We start from the raw sequence: 22,292 nt of genomic DNA, 5'->3' as shown, positions 1-22,292 counted from the left end.
GGGAGCATCCCAGACACTGCCTTAATCGACTGAGACACTAACGTGATCATTTGATGCATCACGTTAGTGTGATCTCTGTGTGTGGTTCAAAATAAATACAATTTGCAGGGCCTGACGGCTGAGTGAACAGCGCTCGGCGTTCGTAGTCTTAAGGGTCCGCGTTCGATCCCCGGCGGAGGCGGAAACAAATGGGCAGTTTCTTTCATCCTCATGCCCCTGTTCACCTAGCAGGAAGTAGGTACCTAGGAGTTAGACAGCAGCTACGGGCTACTTCCTGGGGAATATGTTGATGTGAAAATGAGGTCCTTTCGGACAAGGACTTGTCCGAAACGCTACGCGTGCTAGTGGCTGTACAAGAATGTAACAACTCTTGTATATATAAATTAAAAAAACATTAATAAATAAAAATAATGAGAAGTCAGGCTAGAAAAAGAAACAGCTTCACAGACCAGACAGTCGTTAGGTAAGAAGAACTCTTCTTAGAAGAAGGTAAGAAGGCAATTGAAGAACTCTTGAAATCGTCAACAGGTAAACAAAACTGAAAGTTACAAAACTATGGTAATTTCACTAAGTCCAGAAAAGTAAGTTCCATACAGTAATCCAAGCACCCAGTTGTAGCTTCCTAATCACTCCGTCTACCACCCCCCCCCCCAAACCCCCCTTCATACACCGCCTTAATTGTATTCTAAATCACCTGGGAAGGAAGGAATTATCAGGGGGAAAGCGCCAAGCCATTACGACTATATAGCACTGGGAAGGGGTCTGGATAAAGATTTGGGACGGGGGGGGGGGAGGAATGGTGCCCAACCACTTGTGGACGGTCGGGGATTGAACCCCGACCTGCATGAAGCGAGACCGTCGCTCTACCGTCCACCCCAAGAGGTTGGACAAATCACCTGAAAGAAAACCCTTAATACAGTGAAACCCTTAATACAGTGAAACCCTTAATACAGTGAAACCCTTAATACAGTGAAACCCTTAATACAGTGAAACCCTTAATACAGTGAAACCCTTAATACAGTGAAACCCTTATAATACAATCTACAAATAAAATATCTGGCCGATTTGGTTTAAATTAAAATTGATTTAAAATCGGTTTAAATTCTACCTTGTTGTATCAGTATTGATGAGACCCTCATACAACACCCATTTTTTTTTTTTTTGGTGAGTGTTGTATGGGGAGGCAGCTAGAGCATAAAACTCTCGAAAGTGATCACAGGTAATCCCAGAGAAACAACCCACATCGTACAAACCAACCCTAACCTAACTTAACCCAAAATAGCCCTAACCTAACCCTACCGGGGCTAACACATTCTAATCCAAACTAATACATCCTACCTTGAGGTTACCTTGAGGTGCTTCCGGGGCTTAGCGTCCCCGCGGCCCGGTCTCCTGGTTGAACCTAACAGGTTAGGAGGCCTGGTTGACCTCCTAACCTAAAGATGTATACGGTTTTAACAACCAGAAAACTAAGCTTGGTCAAGCAACCAGAAAACTAAGCTTGGTCAAACCGTCTTGTGTTCGCTTTCACACAAGATTAAGTTAATCTTAAGTCAAGATTAAGTGTAAATAAGTCGAAGCTCGTAGGGTGTTTCCCATACTCTCAGAGGGTTACTCTGCTCGCTACGACAGATAACTCTACATTATAAATGTTAGCAAGTACTTTCCATCGGCGTGTTGGAGATAACTGCGAATGTAAGAAAACTGACTTCTAAACCAGGACAAATCGGTGGAGCCATTAAGAGATAATTCTATTCGTTTGCCTTGTTCGGGTAGAATGTAGAAACAGTAGTCGCTTCTGTATATATTTATTGAGTGAGACAAACAGGTGTATAACTATCCAGCCGAGGTCCTTCTACTATGAGTCTGTGAGGTTAACTGAGGCTGCTGGGAGCAATGGCTGATGCTCTTCTGTCTGGCATGACGTCAGAGGCCTACTTGCCTGTGATTGGTTACATTTCTGGCATGACGTCAGAGGCCTACTTGCCTGTGATTGGTTACATTTCTGGCATGACGTCAGAGGCCTACTTGCCTGTGATTGGTTACATTTCTGGCATGACGTCAGAGGCCTACTTGCCTGTGATTGGTTACATTTCTGGCATGACGTCAGAGGCCTACTTGCCTGTGATTGGTTACATTTCAACTGACATAGAATTTGAGTATAACAATTCTACACAAACGTTGCATGAACAATTATGCTTAAATGAAAAATGATTCATGCATAAGTAATTCGTGACTACACGAACTAATTAGGCATGAAGAATTTTATTACGAATGAGAAAATATCTGAAATTCTTGCACTGTATCCATATTCTGCTTCTAGTTGATAGAGGAAATTTATAAGTGTATAAGACTAGAATCATAAACACTATCACTTCTATTACCCTGTGAATGTGAATGAATGTGTATGTATATATGTATATGTACGTATATGTGTATGTGTGTATTTATATGTATGTGTATAAAGTATATATGGAAGCTGATCAGAATTACATTTCATCTTTGTAAATGCACATTAATGACACTATGTAAAAGACACATCAAACACTTTATGTAGGGCATACGTAAATCTGTGTATCTATGTATTTACGTATGTAGGTTAGCTTAGCATTTTAAAAGCACCGAATCACCTTCTGTGGTTGAGTGTTCAATAAACCCCTGAACTATATGTTTAACACTTCTCTAACCCTGTCCATGGAGGACTGAAGAAAATGTATATATGCTGGTTAGCATTGTAAATGTCTGGCCACGTCTGTGGTAGAAAATAATAATAATAAAAAAAACTGTGATATCCAATACTGAGTTATTTTAAGTATTAATAACATGACAGCTCTAATGTGTAATAAATTATTCACAGCAGTAGCAATGTACCAAGTTTGATACTGGCTATCATTATCAGGTTCATAAGGTGTGCAGATCATGCGTCAAATCTAATATAAAATATTCACAGAGGTTTGATAAAGTTCTATTGTGTCATCCTTATGCAGTATCGCTCACAGGATGAGTATGGTGTGCACAATACATTACCGCTCATAGGATGAGTATGGTGTGCACAATACATTACCGCTCATAGGATGAGTATGGTGTGCACAATACATTACCGCTCATAGGATGAGTATGGTGTGCACAATACATTACCGCTCATAGGATGAGTTTGGTGTGCACAATACATTACCGCTCATAGGATGAGTATGGTGTGCACAATACATTACCGCTCATAGGATGAGTATGGTGTGCACAATACATTACCGCTCATAGGATGAGTATGGTGTGCACAATACATTACCGCTCATAGGATGAGTTTGGTGTGCACAATACATTACCGTTCATAGGATGAGTTTGGTGTGCACAATACATTACCGTTTATAGGATGAGTATGGTGTGCACAATACATTACCGTTTATAGGATGAGTATGGTGTGCACAATACATTACCGTTTATAGGATGAGTATGGTGTGCACAATACATTACCGCTCATAGGATGAATATGGTGTGCACAATACATTACCGCTCATAGGATGAGTTTGGTGTGCACAATACATTACCGTTTATAGGATGAGTATGGTGTGCACAATACATTACCGCTCATAGGATGAGTTTGGTGTGCACAATACATTACCGCTTATAGGATGAGTTTGGTGTGCACAATACATTACCGCTCATAGGATGAGTTTGGTGTGCACAATACATTACCGCTTATAGGATGAGTATGGTGTGCACAATACATTACCGCTCATAGGATGAGTTTGGTGTGCACAATACATTACCGCTCATAGGATGAGCATGGTGTACACAATAAACTACCGCTCACAAGCTGTACACAATAAACTACCGCTCACAGGCTGTGCACAATAAACTACCGCTCACAGGCTGTGCACAATAAACTACCGCTCACAGGCTGTGCACAATAAACTACGGCTCACAGGATGAGTATGGGGTGTTGACCAGACCACACACTAGAAGTTGAAGGGACGACGACGTTTCGGTCCGCCCTGGACCATTCTCAAGTCGATTGACTTGAAAATGGTCCAGGGCGGACCGAAACGTCGTCGTCCCTTCAACTTCTAGTGTGTGGTTTGGTCAACATACTTCAGCCACGTTATTGTGACTCATCGCCTGCAGTATGGGGTGCACAATAAACTACGGCTCACAGGATGAGTACTGCCCGTACAATCAACTAGCCGAAACAATAGTGTAGGCTGTTAGCAAAACGGAAGGCAAAACAGCTGGTATTAACGCTGATAATGTCTTCCAAGTACTGTATTTGACTAGTACCTTCCATCGCTCACACTGGTGACGTATTTCACTTATTATGTATATCCTCTAGCGCGGGTCAAACCAAATTAAGCCACAGTAATTCAAAACGCTCGCCTGGCGTTCCGGGAGCGCTTTGTTCTGGGTTCGTATCCTGGCCGGGGAGGATTTACTGGGCGCAAATCCTTAACTGTAGCCTCTGTTTAACTCAACAGTAAAATGTGTACTTGGTTGTAACAAGGATTCTTCGCGGGGGTCGTATTCCAAGGAACATAGGATTAAGGACTTGCTCGAAATGCTACGCGTACTAGTGGCTGTACAAGAATGTAACAACTCTTCTATATATCAATAAAAAAATCACATTGAGGTAATCAAATCGGCTCAGCCATCGATATGTTGATATTATCGTCTTCACAGAGATCTGAACGTCATCTGAATTCTTCTCATATTATTTCTACTTGATCATTGTCTAATTTCTGTTTGAAATGATTATCCAATTAACTCTGCTTTTCATTCATGGCGACCTCTCACCTTCGACTGGCAACAAATTATGAGTAAACCGATTTAAATTAAACTTTATAGACCGACTTCAATGCATGATTGCAAGACACGTGTAAGTCTGGCAATTAGTGGCAATTTCAAAGTGGCAAAAGTCACTCACAAAGTTTAATCTTCGTTGTTACCGCCATTGTCGTCGCTAATTTGTCGTTGGTGACTTTTCATGTTGAGCTTATTTATGAACTGTGTGTGTGGATAGGCAGGCAGGAGGATAGACTCGGTGGATAGTATACTGACGTTCTTGCCAGGGATAATCTTGAGGTTATCTTGAGATGATTTCGGGGCTTTTATAGTGTCCCCGCGGCCCGGTCCTCGACCAGGCCTCCACCCCCAGGAAGCAGCCCGTGACAGCTGACTAACACCCAGGTACCTATTTTACTGCTAGGTAACAGGGGCATAGGGTGAAAGAAACTCTGCCCATTGTTTCTCGCCGGCGCCCAGGATCGAACCCAGGACCACAGGATCACAAGTCCAGCGTGCTGTCCGCTCGGCCGACCGGCTCCCAGATCCAGAATAACATTGCGGGTTTACGGCTCATGCTCGCTGATGACATGGAAAATGGGTTTACTGAGAATTATATAAATTATATATAAATGTAGTATTTTCCCCTGCATATTGATGTAAATGTGATCTTTATATTGTATATTATTTAATCAAGAAAACAAAATATTTATAAACTTTTGCATGTATTTACAAATATACAAAACAGTGCCGTCAAAAAGTCTAAGATACATCAGAAGACAATCATGTCTTCTTACCCTTCCGCTGTAATATTATAGCGCCGTATCCAACGTGATTGGATCACAACCAATTGGACCAGAGTTCGGTTCCCACACAGGGCGAGACGTTTGGGCACGTTTCCTTGCACCTGATACCACTGTTCACCAAGCAGGTACATGGACGTTAGGCCAATTTTGTGAGCTACACCTCGGGCGCCGGCGAGAAACAATGGGCAGAGTTTCTTTCACCCAGATGCCCCTGTTACCTAGCAGTAAAATAGGTACCTGGGTGTTAGTCAGCTGTCATGGGCTGCTTCCTGGGGGTGGAGGCCTGGTCGAGGACCGGGCCGCGGGGACACTAAAAAAAAAAGCCCCGAAATCATCTCAAGATAACCTCAAGATTGGGGACTGTCAGTAGTTGGCCTATGCAGACCCTTTGATAACCACATTAGGCTTTATGTACTATCTTGAGGTTATCTTGAGATCATTTCGGGGCTTAGTGTCCCCGCGGCCCGATCCTCGACCAGGCCTCCACCCCCAGGAAGCAGCCCGTGACAGCTGGCTAACACCCAGGTACCTATTTTACTGCTAGGTAACAGGGGCATAGGGCGAAAGAAACTCTGCCCATTGTTTCTCGCCGGCGCCCGGGATCGAACATGGAACCACAGGATCACGCGTACAGTGTTCTGTCCGCTCAGCCACCAGCTCCAGTACCAGTCAAGGGAAAAAAAAAATATACAAGGGTTATCAACGATTCACTAGTTGTCAGTCCATTAGACAGGAGGCCTGGTCGACGACCGGGCCGCGGGGACGCTAAGCCCCGGAAGCACCTCAAGGTAACCTCAAGGTAGTATACGCTTATCTTCCAACTCACTAGACTCATACTGGCTTAAGTGTTTTTTTTTCTCATAATTACCTTACATTAACTTGTTCAAGCTATCCTAACCCAAAATATTCCAACCTAATGTAAACCTAATGTAAACCTAATGTAAACCTAATGTAAACCTAATGTAAACAAAATAAACACGGATTTTCTGTAGCTAACCAGGTTTTACCATTTTTTTTTTAACATGCTGCTTATAGGTTTGTTCATTACACAACCCAATATGTAATTATTAAAATTATTAAAATTATTAAAATTAAGTATTATTAATTATTAGAAATTATTATTAAAAATTATTCCAAGCCCTGAACCAAGCTTCCGGGCTTGGTTCAGGGAACCAAGCCCGGAAGACCTAAGTACTGAACGCTATCCAATAATTATCTGCCTAAGTATTATTATACTTAGGCAGTAATACTTATATATACTCTGATATAATAGTAATACTTATAATACTCTGCTTATTAAGTACTGAACGCTATCTGCCTGAAACGCTTTGCGTAATAGTGGCTTTAGGCATTGTATGTACTAGCTCTTATCTATAAAGCCAACAAACTTTGTAAAATCTCTTTATGTATGTACCTTTGCCTAACTAAAAATTATTATTATTATTATTATAATTAAATTATATTACATGTAAAGGGCATATATTTAGGGCCCTTAGTACATTATTTTAACCCCATAGCCTAACTGTAAATATAATATTGAGATTAACAGTATTATATATAACAGTAGGGCCTCGTAGCCTGGTGGATAGCGCGCAGGACTCGTAATTCTGTGGCGCGGGTTCGATTCCCGCACGAGGCAGAAACAAATGGGCAAAGTTTCTTTCACCCTGATTGCCCCTGTTACCTGGGAGTTAGTCAGCTGTCACGGGCTGCTTCCTGGGGGTGGAGACCTTGTCGAGGACCGGGCCGCGGGGACACTAAAGCCCCGAAATCATCTCAAGATAACATAAATCATATTACTCATGAATTTTGTATTGACTTCCTCGAAATACTTCAATTTGTAAGTCCACTACGGGCTCACCATAGCCCGTGCTACTTGCAACTTTTGTTTCCAGTACTGAATCTTCCACAACAACATTATGGAATCTTAATGGTTTAAGAAACAGGGTTACATATGTTCATTGTTATGTACTCTGGAGAGATATAAGAATTTTGCACCAAGACTGTAACCGTTTGTTGAATTATCTGCATGTCTTGCAAATTGTCTATAAAGTATACCTAAGTCATAAAAGTATTTGTGTGTACGTCTGATACCATACTACTTGTGTGAAGGAGGAAATGTATATGTTTATTTCTCAGAATGTTTGGCAATATGTTTATTGTTTGTGATGTGTTTATATTATGTATTAACACGTTCGTGGTCAATATGACCACGTTGAATTGTTTTATGTATCACTGGATGACGAGTTGCCAATTTAGCAATTTCATCAGCTTTTTCATTTAATGGGATTCCAATATGCGATGGGATCCAGTTTAAAGTTATGTTGAGTCCTTTGCCTTTAATTTCTAATGTGTGGTCTGGTCAACAAAATATTAACACGTTTTTCATCTTCCAGAAATGTTAAGCTGTTTCATCTTCCAGAAATGTTAGGCTGTTTCATCTTCCAGAAATTTTAGGCTGTTTATCGTCTTCCAGAAATATTAAGCTGTTTCATCTTCCAGAAATTGTTGGCTGTTTCATCTTCCAAAAATGTTAAGCTTTTTCAACTTCTAGAAATGTTGTTTCATATTCCAGAAATGTTAGGCTGTTTCATATTCCAGAAATGTTAGGCTGTTTCATATTCCAGAAATGTTAGGTTGGGTTTCATATTCCAGAAATGTTAGGCTGTTTCATATTCCAGAAATGTTAGGCTGTTTCATATTCCAGAAATGTTAGGCTGTTTCATATTCCAGAAATGTTAGGCTGTTTCATATTCCAGAAATGTTAGGTTGGGTTTCCTCTTCCAGAAATGTTAGGCTATGTTTAATCAACAAGATTTTGTTTTCTACCACAGACGTGGCCACACATTAACAATACTACTCAGCATATATACATTTTCTTCTGTCCTCCATGGAGAGGTTAGAGACCTGTTAAACATGTAGTTCAGTGATTTATTGAACAAACAACCGCAGAAAGTGATTGTAGTGCTTTTAAAATGCTAAGCTAACCTACAAACATAACTACACAGATTTACGTCTGTCCTACATAAACAAAGTTCAAGTTTTTTTTTACATAGTGTCATTAATGTGCGTTTACAAAGGCCTGACCAACAACTTCCACATATCCATATATTATATATATACATTTATTTCTTCTAATTTGACAGGGTAAGATAGCTGCTATAGAAACTAGTGTGTTATTAAGGACTTAACCACTGACGGTGATTAAGATGCTTTTACAAGCTCAGGTTATAGTTACATCACATATATTGTATAACAGATGTATTACTTAGTCAACCTTGGGTACGTCTAATATATCATCAAGTGTTCTATGTTAGGCCATGTTTCATCTTCCAGAAATGTTAGGATGTCTGTTTCATCTTCCAGAAATGTTAGGCCATGTTTCATCTTCCAGAAATGTTAGGATGTCTGTTTCATCTCCTAGATTGATTGATTGATAAAGATTAAGCCACCCAAGAGGTGGCACGGGCATGAATAGCCCGTAAATGGTGGCCCTTTTGAGCCATTACCAGTATCAAGAGATGATACTGGAGATCTGTGGAGGTGCGACTGCACCCTACGTGACGGGAGATGTCTCCCGTGTGGAGAAGAGGTTGTTGTTGTTTTAGATTCAGCTACTCGGAACAAAAGTTCCAAGTAGCACGGGCTGTGGTGAGCCCGTAGTGGACTTACCTGGCACAGGAGCGGGGCTGTGAGAAGAGGATGTCTCTCTCATCATATAAGGCTAGTGTGTCCCCTCACTGGCTACACCGCACCCTTCCTCATTAGGCTACGCTACCCCCCTACCACTCTATCCCCAACCTGCCCACCCGATGTACGAGACATATTTATTTCACATCATACGCAGCACATATTAAACATTTTTGTTACCACACACACTGTGTTATGTGCAAGCACGCCTCTTCCCATGATAATACTATGAATTTCCTAACACATACGGCTTTAATAAACTTATTTTCCACCTTTATTTTATTATACGGAAATATATATACCATAACTAATGGGTGATTATAGCCTCAGATGATAATTTTGTATTTATTTTGTATAATTAGGCTAAAAATTCACATTTTCCAGTATTCTACAGAATTGTGCATCTGTTTTTTTCTACCACAGACGTGGCCACACATTTACAATGCTAACCAGCATATATACATTTTCTTCTGTCCTCCATAGACAGGGTTAGATATCAGTCAAACATATAGTTCAGGGATTTATTGAACAATCAACCACAGAAGGTGATTCGGTGCTTTTAAAATGCTAAGCTAACCTACATACGTAAATACATAGATACACAGATTTACGTATGCCCTACATAAAGTGTTCGATGTGTCATTAATGTGCATTTACAAAGGTGAAATGCAATTCGTCAATCATTTTACTGTATGTTCGGCCCCAGTACAAGAAAGTTAAAACTATTCCACAAACAAGTCAAGAGCTACCGAATCGTCGTCCCCTGAGCCATAACACTCTTTGAAGGAGTGTTAAGAACTAAGATCACAAAACACAGGGAATCGCAGTGTCAACATAACCCTGGACAACAAGGGTTTTGAAACAGCGTTCTTGCCGGCGTGTCATAATTGCTAGGTCACTATGAAGACCTGCAAAATGCTGATGTAATATATACAGATTTCGCAAAATCTTTCAACAGGTGTGACCAAGTTGTTATTGTACATAAAATGCGCACAAAGGGAATTATTGGCAAAATAGGTAGGTTAATTTCCTTTAATTTCCCATCGAACAGAACCCAGTGTATGATAGTTAACAAAGTAAATTCCATATCAAATCAAATCAAATCAAATCAAATCAAATGTTTATTTAGGTAAGGTACATACATACAAGAGATTTTACAAAGTGATGGATTTATAGATAGGGCTAGTACATACAATGCCTAAAGCCACTATTACGCAAAGCGTTTCGGGCATAATATCATCCATCGTGGACAAGGAGTCCCCCAAGGTACTGTACTTGCTCCGGTACTTGTTCTTATCTTACACATGGGACAGAGACAAGGACACAAACTATAGTACCGTAATCATCCTATCAATCGGCAACAGAAAGTAATGTAATGATTAATGAAGATAAACTCCAGCTCCTGCACTATGGAAAAAATGAAAGAGTGATGATGAGTGAAAAAATGATGACACTATACATTATAAAACAAATAACATTATTAAAAGAAAAGGCAATACTAAAGATTTGAGAGTAATTGTGTCGGAAGCCCTTATTTTTAAAGAACGCAATAAAAGTTGCTGTCACAACTGTTACAAGAATGACAGGGTGGATAACAAGATCCAACTTTCAAAAGAGATACCAGACCAATGCCAGATACTTTTTAAGACACCAGTGCTCTCTAGGGATGAAATACCGTTGTACCTTAACAGCCTCATTCAAAGTTAGAGAAATATCTGACCTGGAAAATGTGCAAAGATCAAATCCACTCAACAAAATACCTAAATTATTGGGACTGCTTAAAATGTTTAAATCTGTATTCCGTGCAGCGCAGGCGGGAGATGCATAATAATTTAGACTTAGAAAATACTAGAGGGGCTGGTTCCAAGTCTGAACGTCACAATAACTCCAAATAAGACAAGGAGGCATTGCAAGAGTGTAAAATAACCCCGTTGAAAAGCCGAGGTGCAAAAGGAATGCCGAAAGAGAACTCTTTTCAACATCAAGGCCCCAAGACTTTTCAGCACTTTCCTCTACACATAAGGGGCACAGCTGCCCGATTTCTCACGGTGATCACAATACATATTCATCAAAACAAAGGCACCAAGCCGGGATACGGTGTTCAAAAGAGAACTTGATAATCACCTCTAAAAGATACCTGATCAACCGGACTGCGATTCAGAAGTCAGGCTGCTAGCAACTGCGTCTAACAGCCTGGTTGACCAGACGACGAACCAGGCTTATCAGGGACCGGACCGCGGGGACACTGATCCTCGGAACAACGCAAGGTAACCGCAAGGTTACAATTTGATTAACATAAGATACACAAAACTACTATGAATTGTCGGATTACACTCCAGCATAGGCTAAAGCAGTGGTGCCATTAAGGGTAACAAAATCCAACTTTACTAAGTTACGAAAATAAAATCCACGATAACATGTGAAATAGAAATAAGTGAGAGCAGTGATGGTAATCTTCTTATCAATATCACAGGCCCACGACTCGTCAACAAGTCTCGAAATAGTAAACAGTATTATAGTAAATACTATAACGATAGTAAATCCTAAGTAACTTACCATATGTTTTTGAAGAAATGGAAATACTTGACAGATTATACGTAAAACACGTAAGTTACACGTAAGTTACGTTAGGTTTTCTGGCAGAGTGAGTACAGCTGCTATCCTAAAACTTAACCACAGGACTCATCTTGCGGTTATCTTCTTGAGATGATTTCGGGGCTTTTTAGTGTCCCCGCGGCCCGATCCTCGACCAGGCCTCCACCCCCAGGAAGCAGCCCGTGACAGCTGACTAACAACCAGGTACCTATTTTACTGCTAGGTAACAGGGGCATAGGGTGAAAGAAACTCTGCTCATTATTTCTCGACGGCGCCTGGGATCGAACCCAGGACCACAGGATCACAAGTCCAGCGTGCTGTCCGCTCGACAGACCGGCTCCCTCATGGCCAAACATCAAACACGCGAGCATCAGAAATATTACAGGAACAACCGGGGACATCTTCAAGAGGAAACTAGATTATTTCCTTCAAGGAGTGCCGGACCAACCGGGCTGTGGTGGGTATGTGGGCCTGCGGGCCGCTCCAAGCAACAGCCTGGTGGACCAAACTCTCACAAGTCAAGCCTGGCCTCGGGCCGGGCTTGGGGAGTAGAACAACTCCCAGAACCCCATCAACCAGGTATCAACCAACAGCCTGGTAGACCAAACTCTCACAATCAAGCCTGGCCTCGGGCCGGGCTTGGGGAGTAGAACAACTCCCAGAACCCCATCAACCAGGTATCAACCAACAGCCTGGTGGACCAAACTCTCACAAGTCAAGCCTGGCCTCGGGCCGGGCTTGGGGAGTAGAACAACTCCCAGAACCCCATCAACCAGGTATCAACCAACAGCCTGGTAGACCAAACTCTCACAATCAAGCCTGGCCTCGGGCCGGGCTTGGGGAGTAGAAGAACTCCCAGAACCCCATCAACCAGGTATCAACCAACAGCCTGGTAGACCAAACTCTCACAATCAAGCCTGGCCTCGGGCCGGGCTTGGGGAGTAGAAGAACTCCCAGAACCCCATCAACCAGGTATCAACCAACAGCCTGGTGGACCAAACTCTCACAAGTCAAGCCTGGCCTCGGGCCGGGCTTGGGGAGTAGAACAACTCCCAGAACCCCATCAACCAGGTATCAACCAACAGCCTGGTAGACCAAACTCTCACAATCAAGCCTGGCCTCGGGCCGGGCTTGGGGAGTAGAACAACTCCCAGAACCCCATCAACCAGGTATCAACCAACAGCCTGGTGGACCAAACTCTCACAAGTCAAGCCTGGCCTCGGGCCGGGCTTGGGGAGTAGAAGAACTCCCAGAACCCCATCAACCAGGTAAACATGGCGACGGAACGTCTGGCGTATTACGAATACAATACCAACATCAGCCCTCTGCAAAGCTTGGCGCTTCCGTCCTCACAGTAAAGGTATCATAGGCTATTTGTACGCTACAGAGACAACCAAATAGATTTAATGATTTTACGGAAAAAAAAACCGCCTTTATGGACTAGGCTAATGACAATCTGCATCGATTGGAGAGGTGAATTGCTGCAGGTTCGTACGTTTTGAAAGCACACACACATAGTACGCTTGTCACATCACCAGACCATCAATATGCAGCGACGACAATTCTTAGTCCAGAAACGGGTAAATATATACAGTACAACAGTTTTAAATATCATAACATGTCATTCCTACGATTGTATTCGTAGGCTATTGTCGTAGACAACAATTCTTAGTCCAGAAACGGGTAAATATATACATTTTATATATCATAACACATGTCATTTCTACGATTAGTATTGTATTTGAAGGCTATTGTCGTAGACGACAATTCTTAGTCCAGAAACGGGTAAATATATACAACATTTTTATATATCATAACACATGTCATTTCTACGATTGTATTCGTAGGCTAGCATACAGATATAATTCAAATTCACAATTCCCTCCACATTGCCAGGCTGGTTTCCTTTTGGGTCCTGTCATTGGTGGCCTTCAATTGCTACTCACCATTCAAAGCATCCTCGAGGCAAGATGAAGTAGCTGTCGAGCATAGGCTATCTAGTTGCTCGATATAACTTGATTAAAGTGAATACAAAGGCATTAACGATATCTTTGTCTGTATTTATTCATGTATTGTGCATCCTATACCCATTTTGTGGACGGTAGTGGACCCTATACCCATACTCTGGACGGTAGAGGACACTATACCCATCTTATGGACCCCATACCCATCCTATGGATGGTAGAGGACCCCATACCCATCCTGTGGACGGTAGTGGACCCCCATACCCATCCTGTGGACGGTAGAGGACCCCATACCCATCCTGTGGATGGTAGTGGACCCCCATACCCATCCTGTGGACGGTAGAGGACCCCATACCCATCCTGTGGACGGTAGAGGACCCCATACCCATCCTGTGGACGGTAGAGGACCCCATACCCATCCTATAGGCGAAAGTGGAAAAAGTTAGGGGTATATAATGCACTAAAGAAATGAACCTCAAAGATCATTTACGCGGCGAAGTTACAATCTTGACGCCCTAGTTACATAGTTAAATTTATACATCAATAGTCTTATGGCACAAGTGGTTCAAGAAACTCGTTCAAGAAAACTCAAGTTCAAGAAAATGATTGAAAGAAAATCAACAAATCCCAAGTTACATCTTGAGATGTCAAGATCACGCCTCGTTAAACCCAAGGCGGTTACAGCCGTTACTTCCAGGAGTGATCTATGTCCTCGACACCCAACCAATGATCCTGGGTTCGATCCCCTAGACGGGACAGAAACAGTTGGGCACGTTTCCTTTCACCTGATGCTTCTTTCCCACCTTAGTAGCAAATAGGTATCTGAGAAGAAGACAATTGTTGTGGGTTGTATCGTGGGACCGCTACAAGCCATAGGCATCCTGTCCCGGACAACGCGAGTTAGATTAAGATTCAGGAGAAAGCGCTAAGCCATTAAATATGAAGACAAGTATTCTAGAATAAGGAAGGGGAAGGGAAGTTTCAGGAGAAAGCGCCAAGCCATCACGACTATATAGCACTGGGAAGGGGTCAGGATAAGGATTTGGGATGGGATGGGGGGGGGGAGGAATGGTTCCCAACCACTTAGACGGTAGGGGATTGAACGCCGACCTGAATGAAGCGAGACCGTCGCTCTACCGTCCAGCCCAGATTGATAGATGAAGATTAAGCCACCCAAAAGGTGGCACGGGCATGAATAGCCCGTAAGTGGTGGCCCTTTTGAGCCATTACCAGTATAAATAGATGATACTGGAGATCTGTGGAGGTGCGACTGCACCCTGCGTGACGGGAGATGTCTCCCATCCGTCCAGCCCAAGTGGTTGGACTCTAGAATAAGGAACGGAAGACCAACCACTTGGAGCATCGGGAATCGAACGCCACCTTGCATGAAGCGAGGCTTCCCTGTACCGTCCAATCCAATATTGGTTGCATAACGCGAATTATGTACATTAATCTCTGAATCTTTTGCACAAAGGCAGCACCCACACTAGACAGGACGGACGCGGTCCGTTCTCTCACTGACGGAAAAAAAAACATGTTTTTCCTAACCAGGAACTTACGAAGCAAAGAAAATGTATTTTCAATATGTATTAATACATCGCAGTAAACATTGCGACGCATTAAGTGAGGACGGGTTGGAGGCCGGTAGCAGATACAGAATACTGTACAGTATATATGTTTGGTAACTTTTTGTTCAATTATAATGAATAACTTCTTGCTAACCACATATTATTACTTTATTGAGGCTTCTTTATTTACGTATTACACTCCAAAAATACTGTTTTAGCTGGTGTTCAAGAATACAACTTTTCTATGATTTCTTATAAACTGAAATCATTTTTTTTGTCTGGACAGAATATCAGTTTCAAATTTAGGCTACATCAGGAAAGATTCCATACCGTGAACAGGCACAGATGCCCCAAGATGCTATACCTATACCTATACCTATGGGAATTATACCCATTTGCCCATTATACCCATTTATATACATACCCATATATTTATACCCATTTGCCCCCCATTCTTGTCCAGGGCCAACAGCACTTTAAGAGATAATACAACATACTACATACCCATATTTCTTCCCTTTCCCTGACAAGCATGAAGGAACGGGGGTTATTCAACCTACCACCTGCATCCGCCCCCTTCCACCACCAATATTATAACAGGATACAAGTTACCACTTCCTTCCCACCTCCATCCTGTGGGTGCTAGTGGAAAAGGATGGTGGCACATAAAGAGCTTAAAACTGAACCCCTAAATTCATTTCGCTAAAGCAGTTTATTTCAACTTTCAAATGTGTGTGTGTGTGTGTGTGTGTGTGTGTGTGTGTGTGTGTGTGTGTGTGTGTGTGTGTGTGTGTGTGTGTGTGTGTGTGTACTCACCTATTTCACCTATTTGTGCTTGCGGGGGTTGAGCTTTGGCTCTTTGGTCCCGCCTCTCAACAGATCAATCAACTGATGTACAGGTTCCTGAGCGTAATGGGCTCAGTTCCTGAGCCCATTACAAGAAATGGGCTTGTGTGTGTATGTGTGTGTGTGTGAAGGCTTCCTTACAGTAAACTTAAGACATTCACAAAAAAGCGAACTTGCACCCCCCACTGATGCCAAGTAGGTTAATGGGTTAAATAGTAATCTCCCTATTGCTACGTTCCTCCCTTGTTGAACCAACCCCCATTAACTACCCATATTGCCTACGGATTGAAGATATAATTGCCTACGAAGGGTTGTTGTAGACCTGTACGATCACAACAACAACTTCTTGTAGAGGGAGAAGGTTGACACGTGATCACATGTAATGAGGTTGTTAAAGATTCGTTACTTGGAACCAAAAGTTGCAAGTAGCACGGGCTATGGTGAGCCCGTAGTTGAACCTGGTAGTGTGGCCTCACCTGTTCAACACATGATGAAGTCTGCAGGCTTCTACGCTAGTTGACTTTTAACACCACACATGTGATACACTACACCACGGGCCTTTTCACTGCCAAGCTTTCACTTAGATTAACATCATTCTCGGTATTCCTTGTCGAGAGCAAGAGCGCTATTTAAGCACAAGAATCACCCAACTTTTCTATACACTTGAGAGAGATCCCTGTAAGACGGGAGAGCAGCGAGCGACGTACAGCCGCCTCCAACCGACAGACCATTACTGAATGGCGGAGCGGTTGTCGCGTGGTTTTATCTGCCAGCGATGTTGTGTTCCCCGGAGGGACGGCGCTCGACTCCCCTAGATCCCCACCTCCTGCCTCCCCTAGATCCCCACCTCCTGCCTCCCCTAGATCCCCACCTCCTGCCTCCCCTAGATCCCCACCTCCTGCCTCCCCTAGATCCCCACCTCCTGCCTCCCCTAGGTCCCCACCTCCTGCCTCCCCTAGATCCCCACCTCCTGCCTCCCCTAGATCCCCACCTCCTGCCTCCCCTAGGTCCCCACCTCCTGCCTCCCCTAGATCCCCACCTCCTGCCTCCCCTAGATCCCCACCTCCTGCCTCCCCTAGGTCCCCACCTCCTGCCTCCCCTAGATCCCCACCTCCTGCCTTCTCTAGATCCCCACCTCCTGTCTCCCCTAGATCCCCACCTCCTGCCTCCCCTAGGTCCCCACCTCCTGCCTCCTCTAGATCCCCACCTCCTGCCTCCCCTAGATCCCCACCTCCTGCCTCCTCTAAATCCCCACCTCCTGCCTCCCCTAGGTCCCCACCTCCTGCCTCCCCTAGATCCCCACCTCCTGCCTCCCCTAGATCCCCACCTCCTGCCTCCCCTAGATCCCCACCTCCTGCCTCCCCTAGATCCCCACCTCCTGCCTCCCCCCTTGCCTCCCCACCTTCTCTAGGCTCCCCACCTCCAGCCTCCCCACCTTCTCTAGGCTCCCCACCTCCAGCCTCCCCACCTTCTCTAGGCTCCCCACCTCCAGCCTCCCCACCTTCTCTAGGCTCCCCACCTCCAGCCTCCCCACCTTCTCTAGGCTCCCCACCTCCAGCCTCCTCACCTTCTCTAGGCTCCCCACCTCCAGCCTCCCCACCACCACCAGCCTCCCCACCACCACCTCCAGCCTCCCCACCACCACCACCAGCCTCCCCACCACCACCACCAGCCTCCCCACCACCACCACCAGCCTCCCCACCACCACCACCAGCCTCCCCACCACCACCTCCAGCCTCCCCACCACCACCACCAGCCTCCCCACCACCACCACCAGCCTCCCCACCACCACCACCAGCCTCCCCACCACCACCTCCAGCCTCCCCACCACCACCAGCCTCCCCACCACCACCACCAGCCTCCCCACCACCACCAGCAGCCTCCCCACCACCACCACCAGCCTCCCCACCACCACCACCAGCCTCCCCACCACCACCTCCAGCCTCCCCACCACCACCTCCAGCCTCCCCACCACCACCACCAGCCTCCCCACCACCACCACCAGCCTCCCCACCACCACCACCAGCCTCCCCACCACCACCTCCAGCCTCCCCACCACCACCACCAGCCTCCCCACCACCACCCCACCACCACTTAGAGGCAAGAGACCATTGCTTACAACAATGGTTGTCTGATATTGAATGAATGTTGTTCACCATTGTTGTTGTGGCTCACTTGTCAAGGCTTTCTCCTCTCCCTGTATACAAATTCCTGCCTTTAACCGCACATATTATATTTAGAACTGTACGAAGGGTTATGTATTTATAGCTCTTAAATATGTACTTAAAATCTTGACGATCATACTGTTCACTTTTAAACTGGATATATATAATATAATCTAGATAGATTCAAGTGTTTAAGCCTTAAGGGAACGAAAAATGATTAAGGGTAGTTGGTAGATTGGGAGTTGTCGTACATCTGGCGTGCGAGCGGTGGTCAGCCAATCAGGATGGAGGGCGCGGTGGGCGTGCGTGCGTGCGTGCGCCGTTTACCAAAACAATAACACTCCTTCTAAGTCAGTTCTTATCATGACATTGTTCATATAAATAATTACCCTCATATAAAGCTAATTCAGATATGATAATTATATTGAAAAATGTGTTATACGCACATTGTTAAGAAATTGATGGGTAGTGTAAGTTGTGGGAGTGTCGGCACCCTGCAGCCATGTGTCAAGAAGACACCTATGGCGCCCAGCGGCTGTATTCAAATTCAAAAATTCAAAATTCAAAATGTTTATTCAGGTAAAATTACATACATAGAAAATGAGTTACAAACATAATATTGGATTTATAGATACAGCTAGTACATACAATACCTAAAGCCACTAATACACACGGCGTTTCGGGCAAAAAGACTTAGACTAAAGCTTAATACTAAAGGAGATTAAAGTATAAGTCGTATTGAAAACGGAAAAAGGGGGGGGGGGAGAGGGAACATGGCAGAAATCAGCAATTATACAAGTTGGTCAACTAACAGTATTGTTTGAAAATAGCAAGACATGAGTTGACATTTAAGGGTAAGGTAGGTTACATGGAGTGTATTAGGTAGTACTTAGTTTTTCTCTTAATCTGGTTGAGAGAGGTACAGCCTTTGACATGATTGGGACTTGACATGATGAGGTACAGCCTTTGACATGATTGGGAAGGTCATTCCACATTCTGGGACCTTTGATATGTAGATCATTTCTAGTTTGGTTAAGGCGCACTCTTGGAATATCAAATAGGTATTTGTTTCTGGTGTGATGCCCATGGGGTCTGTTACAACCTTCTAGGAAGCTTTTAAGGTCAGGATTGGCATTACAGTTCAGAGTTTTAAATATATAGAGTAGACAAGAGAGGATATATAGTGACTTAATATCTAGCATGTTCAAAGATTTGAGTAGGGGTACCGAGTGATGTCTGGGGCCAGAGTTAGATATTGTCCTAATACCATCTTTGTGTTGAGTAATTAGAGGACGTAAATGATTTTGGATAGTAGAACCCCAAGCACAAATACCATAGTTGAGATAAGGATAGATGAGGGAGTAATAGTCACCAGGGCAGGGCGAGGTACATAATATCTTAGAAAGAATGCCAACAGGGTTCACTTCTCAACGAGGCGACGCTCCTTACTAAAATGGTGGACCTTGGCCTTATCAATAGTTATCTGCCCCCTAATATGGAGAGATATGCGCATGTGCGATCATGCACTCAACCAAGTACCGTAATTATAGTGATTACTGCTGCGTTGAGAGCTCTGTATGTGACTGTTGTGATGGTGTGGGGGACTGGCCTATAGTGCATATAGTGTTGACCAGACCACACACTAGAAGGTGAAGGGACGACGACGTTTCGGTCCGTCCTGGACCATTCTCAAGTCGATTCTCAACATACTTCAGCCACGTTATTGTGACTCATCGCCTGCACGTGTATATAGTATTATATACTATATAGTGTATATAGTATTATAATACTATATAACAGTAATACTATATAGTGTATATAGTATTACTGGCGTATACTTTCACTATAGTTGTTCCTAATAATATTTACCCATTACTGCAGTGTTGCCGGAGCAGTACTTCTGACCACCATCCACTTGGGCTGGACGGTAGAGTGACGGTCTCGCTTCATGCAGGTCGGCGTTCAATGCCCGGCCGTCCAAGTGGTTGGGGCACCATTCCTTCCTCCAGTCCCATCCCAAATCCTTATTCTGACTAGGCTGGTTACAGCAACGGCCGTCTTCACACTAGGCTGGTTAAAGCAGCGGCCGTCCTCCCCAGACGCATTCATCAATGTTAACATACTGTGTATTAAAAATTGGTTTGTTCTTCATATATATATTAATATTATACATACAAGTTCTATGCATATATAGACATAGGTTAGGTCAGGTGTTTAGGTTCTGTTGGCGATTATTTGTATTTGTAGTACGTGGGTGAAGCATTTACAGCGTTGTGGTTCGAACAACAGTCGTCAGTGAAGCACTTGTTCCGGAAGTGTTCGAACGTCATCAGTTGTGAGTCGTGTGTAACAGCCCGTCCTCCCAATAAAGGTCCAATGACCATTGCATCCACCCGCCAAACCCCCAGGTGTTTATGAATGACAAACAGTTTACACACGACTCACAACTGCTGACGTCCGAACACTTCCGGAACAAGTGCTTCACTGACGACTGGTGTTCGAACCACAACGCTGTAAATGCTTCACCCACGTACTACAAATACAAATAATCGCCAACAGAACCTAAACACCTAACCTAACCTATGCCTATATATGCACAATATGCTATTATATTATAATGTTAATTTATACTTGAGAAAATCCCCGTTTTGAATGAACAGCATGTTAAAATTTATGAATGCGTCTGTGGGGTCGACCGCTGGATGGAATGGACTTGAGTCGAGGACGGGTTGCTCTCTAATACACAAGCATTTTTTGGGGGGTGTAAAGTACGTACAAACAAAAGCAATGTAACACTTTTCACTTGTAAGTGTTTAAGACTATCACATGACTGACAGATGTTACAAGTATACTATTATGGAGCAGATCCAAGTACACGACTCAAGTATCTCAGAAAGCAAAATTGTTGATCATAAACTATTGAAAGTTCACACTTTACGTGTTGAAAATGTGTAGAGTTTTATGTGTTGTTAATGTAGCTAGTGAAGCTGCTCTTGGAAACTTGTGTGATGAATGCTTCGCATGTAAAGTCAACTTGTTCAATGTTGTGTTTGCCACCAGACTAGTACCCGAACTGAGGGGTATGAGCTACGAGGAGAGACTACGGGAATTAAACCTCACGTCACTGTGAGACAGAAGAGTTAAAGGGGACATGATAACCACATACAAAATTCTCAGAGGAATTGATATGATAAAGACAGACTATTTAACACAAGGGGCACACGCACTATGAGACACAGGTGGAAATTGAGTGCCCAAGTGAGCCACAGAGATATTAGAAAGAACTTTTTTAGTGTCAGAGTGGTTGACAAATGGAATGCATTAGGAAGTGATGTGGTGGAGGCTGACTCCATACACAGTTTCAAATGTTGATATGGTAGAGCCCAGTAGGCTCAGGAACCAGTACACCAGTTGATTGACGGTTGAGAGGCGGGACCAAAGAGCCAGAGCTCAACCCCCGCAAACACAACTAGATGAGTACACACACACACACACACACAGGGTCTGATGTAACTCCTGTGATATTTGCAGATCACTTCACATTTGTAAACAAGCCTTCATGGGGCCTTGAAGCTACATGATGTGGCCGTCAGTCTCCATGTTGGGAGGCACATGGCCCCGGTGTACCCATGCCAACATAGCCCCGGTGTATCCATGCCCACATGCCCCCAGAGTATCCATGCCCACATGGCCCCATGTACCCATGCCCACATGATGAGCTAGTTACAAAATTCATTGCCCATCATCACATATACAGCACTCAACTCTCCTGCTCGCTGTCTTCAGAATAGAAACCACAAAATCAATGATATTATACATAAATACTTCCTTTTTTATTATTAAGAACATGTATAATGCATTCACAATAACTACTGATGGATTTTT

The 22,292-nt window shown here is 43.7% G+C and overlaps 2 protein-coding genes across 2 annotated transcripts in view; one reads left to right on the top strand and one right to left on the bottom strand.

Moving 5' to 3' along the window:
• Nucleotides 1-16,971, bottom strand: part of LOC123768923 (uncharacterized) — a 280,886-nt gene extending 263,915 nt beyond the window's left edge. Inside the window, exon 1 of the mRNA XM_045759745.2 lies at nt 16,719-16,971. The gene's annotated coding sequence lies outside the window, so the exon portion shown is untranslated. The remainder of the gene's footprint in view (nt 1-16,718) is intronic.
• Nucleotides 13,139-21,362, top strand: LOC138354668 (uncharacterized). The gene is made up of 4 exons (XM_069309025.1): nt 13,139-13,218; nt 16,911-17,832; nt 18,877-18,986; nt 21,245-21,362. The coding sequence occupies exons 1-4, from the start codon at nt 13,139-13,141 to the stop codon at nt 21,360-21,362; spliced, it is 1,230 nt and encodes a 409-aa protein (XP_069165126.1).
• Nucleotides 21,363-22,292: the final 930 nt, after the last annotated feature.

The sequence above is a fragment of the Procambarus clarkii genome, chromosome 64, assembly GCF_040958095.1.
Source record: "Procambarus clarkii isolate CNS0578487 chromosome 64, FALCON_Pclarkii_2.0, whole genome shotgun sequence".
NCBI classification, from domain to species: domain Eukaryota; kingdom Metazoa; phylum Arthropoda; class Malacostraca; order Decapoda; family Cambaridae; genus Procambarus; species Procambarus clarkii.
The sequence above is the reverse complement of the archived record's forward strand: the minus strand, read 5'-3'. Positions and strand labels throughout refer to the sequence as shown.

Excerpts from the sequence above, each read along its gene's own strand:
- LOC138354668 (XM_069309025.1), top strand. The coding sequence starts at position 13,139 with ATGGCGACGGAACGTCTGGCGTATTACGAATACAATACCAACATCAGC. Across the intron at positions 13,219-16,910 it reads TTGGCGCTTCCGTCCTCACA|AGAGATCCCTGTAAGACGGG; the intron begins GTAAAGGTATCA and ends TATACACTTGAG. Across the intron at positions 18,987-21,244 it reads AATTCAAAATGTTTATTCAG|ATGTTACAAGTATACTATTA; the intron begins GTAAAATTACAT and ends CATGACTGACAG.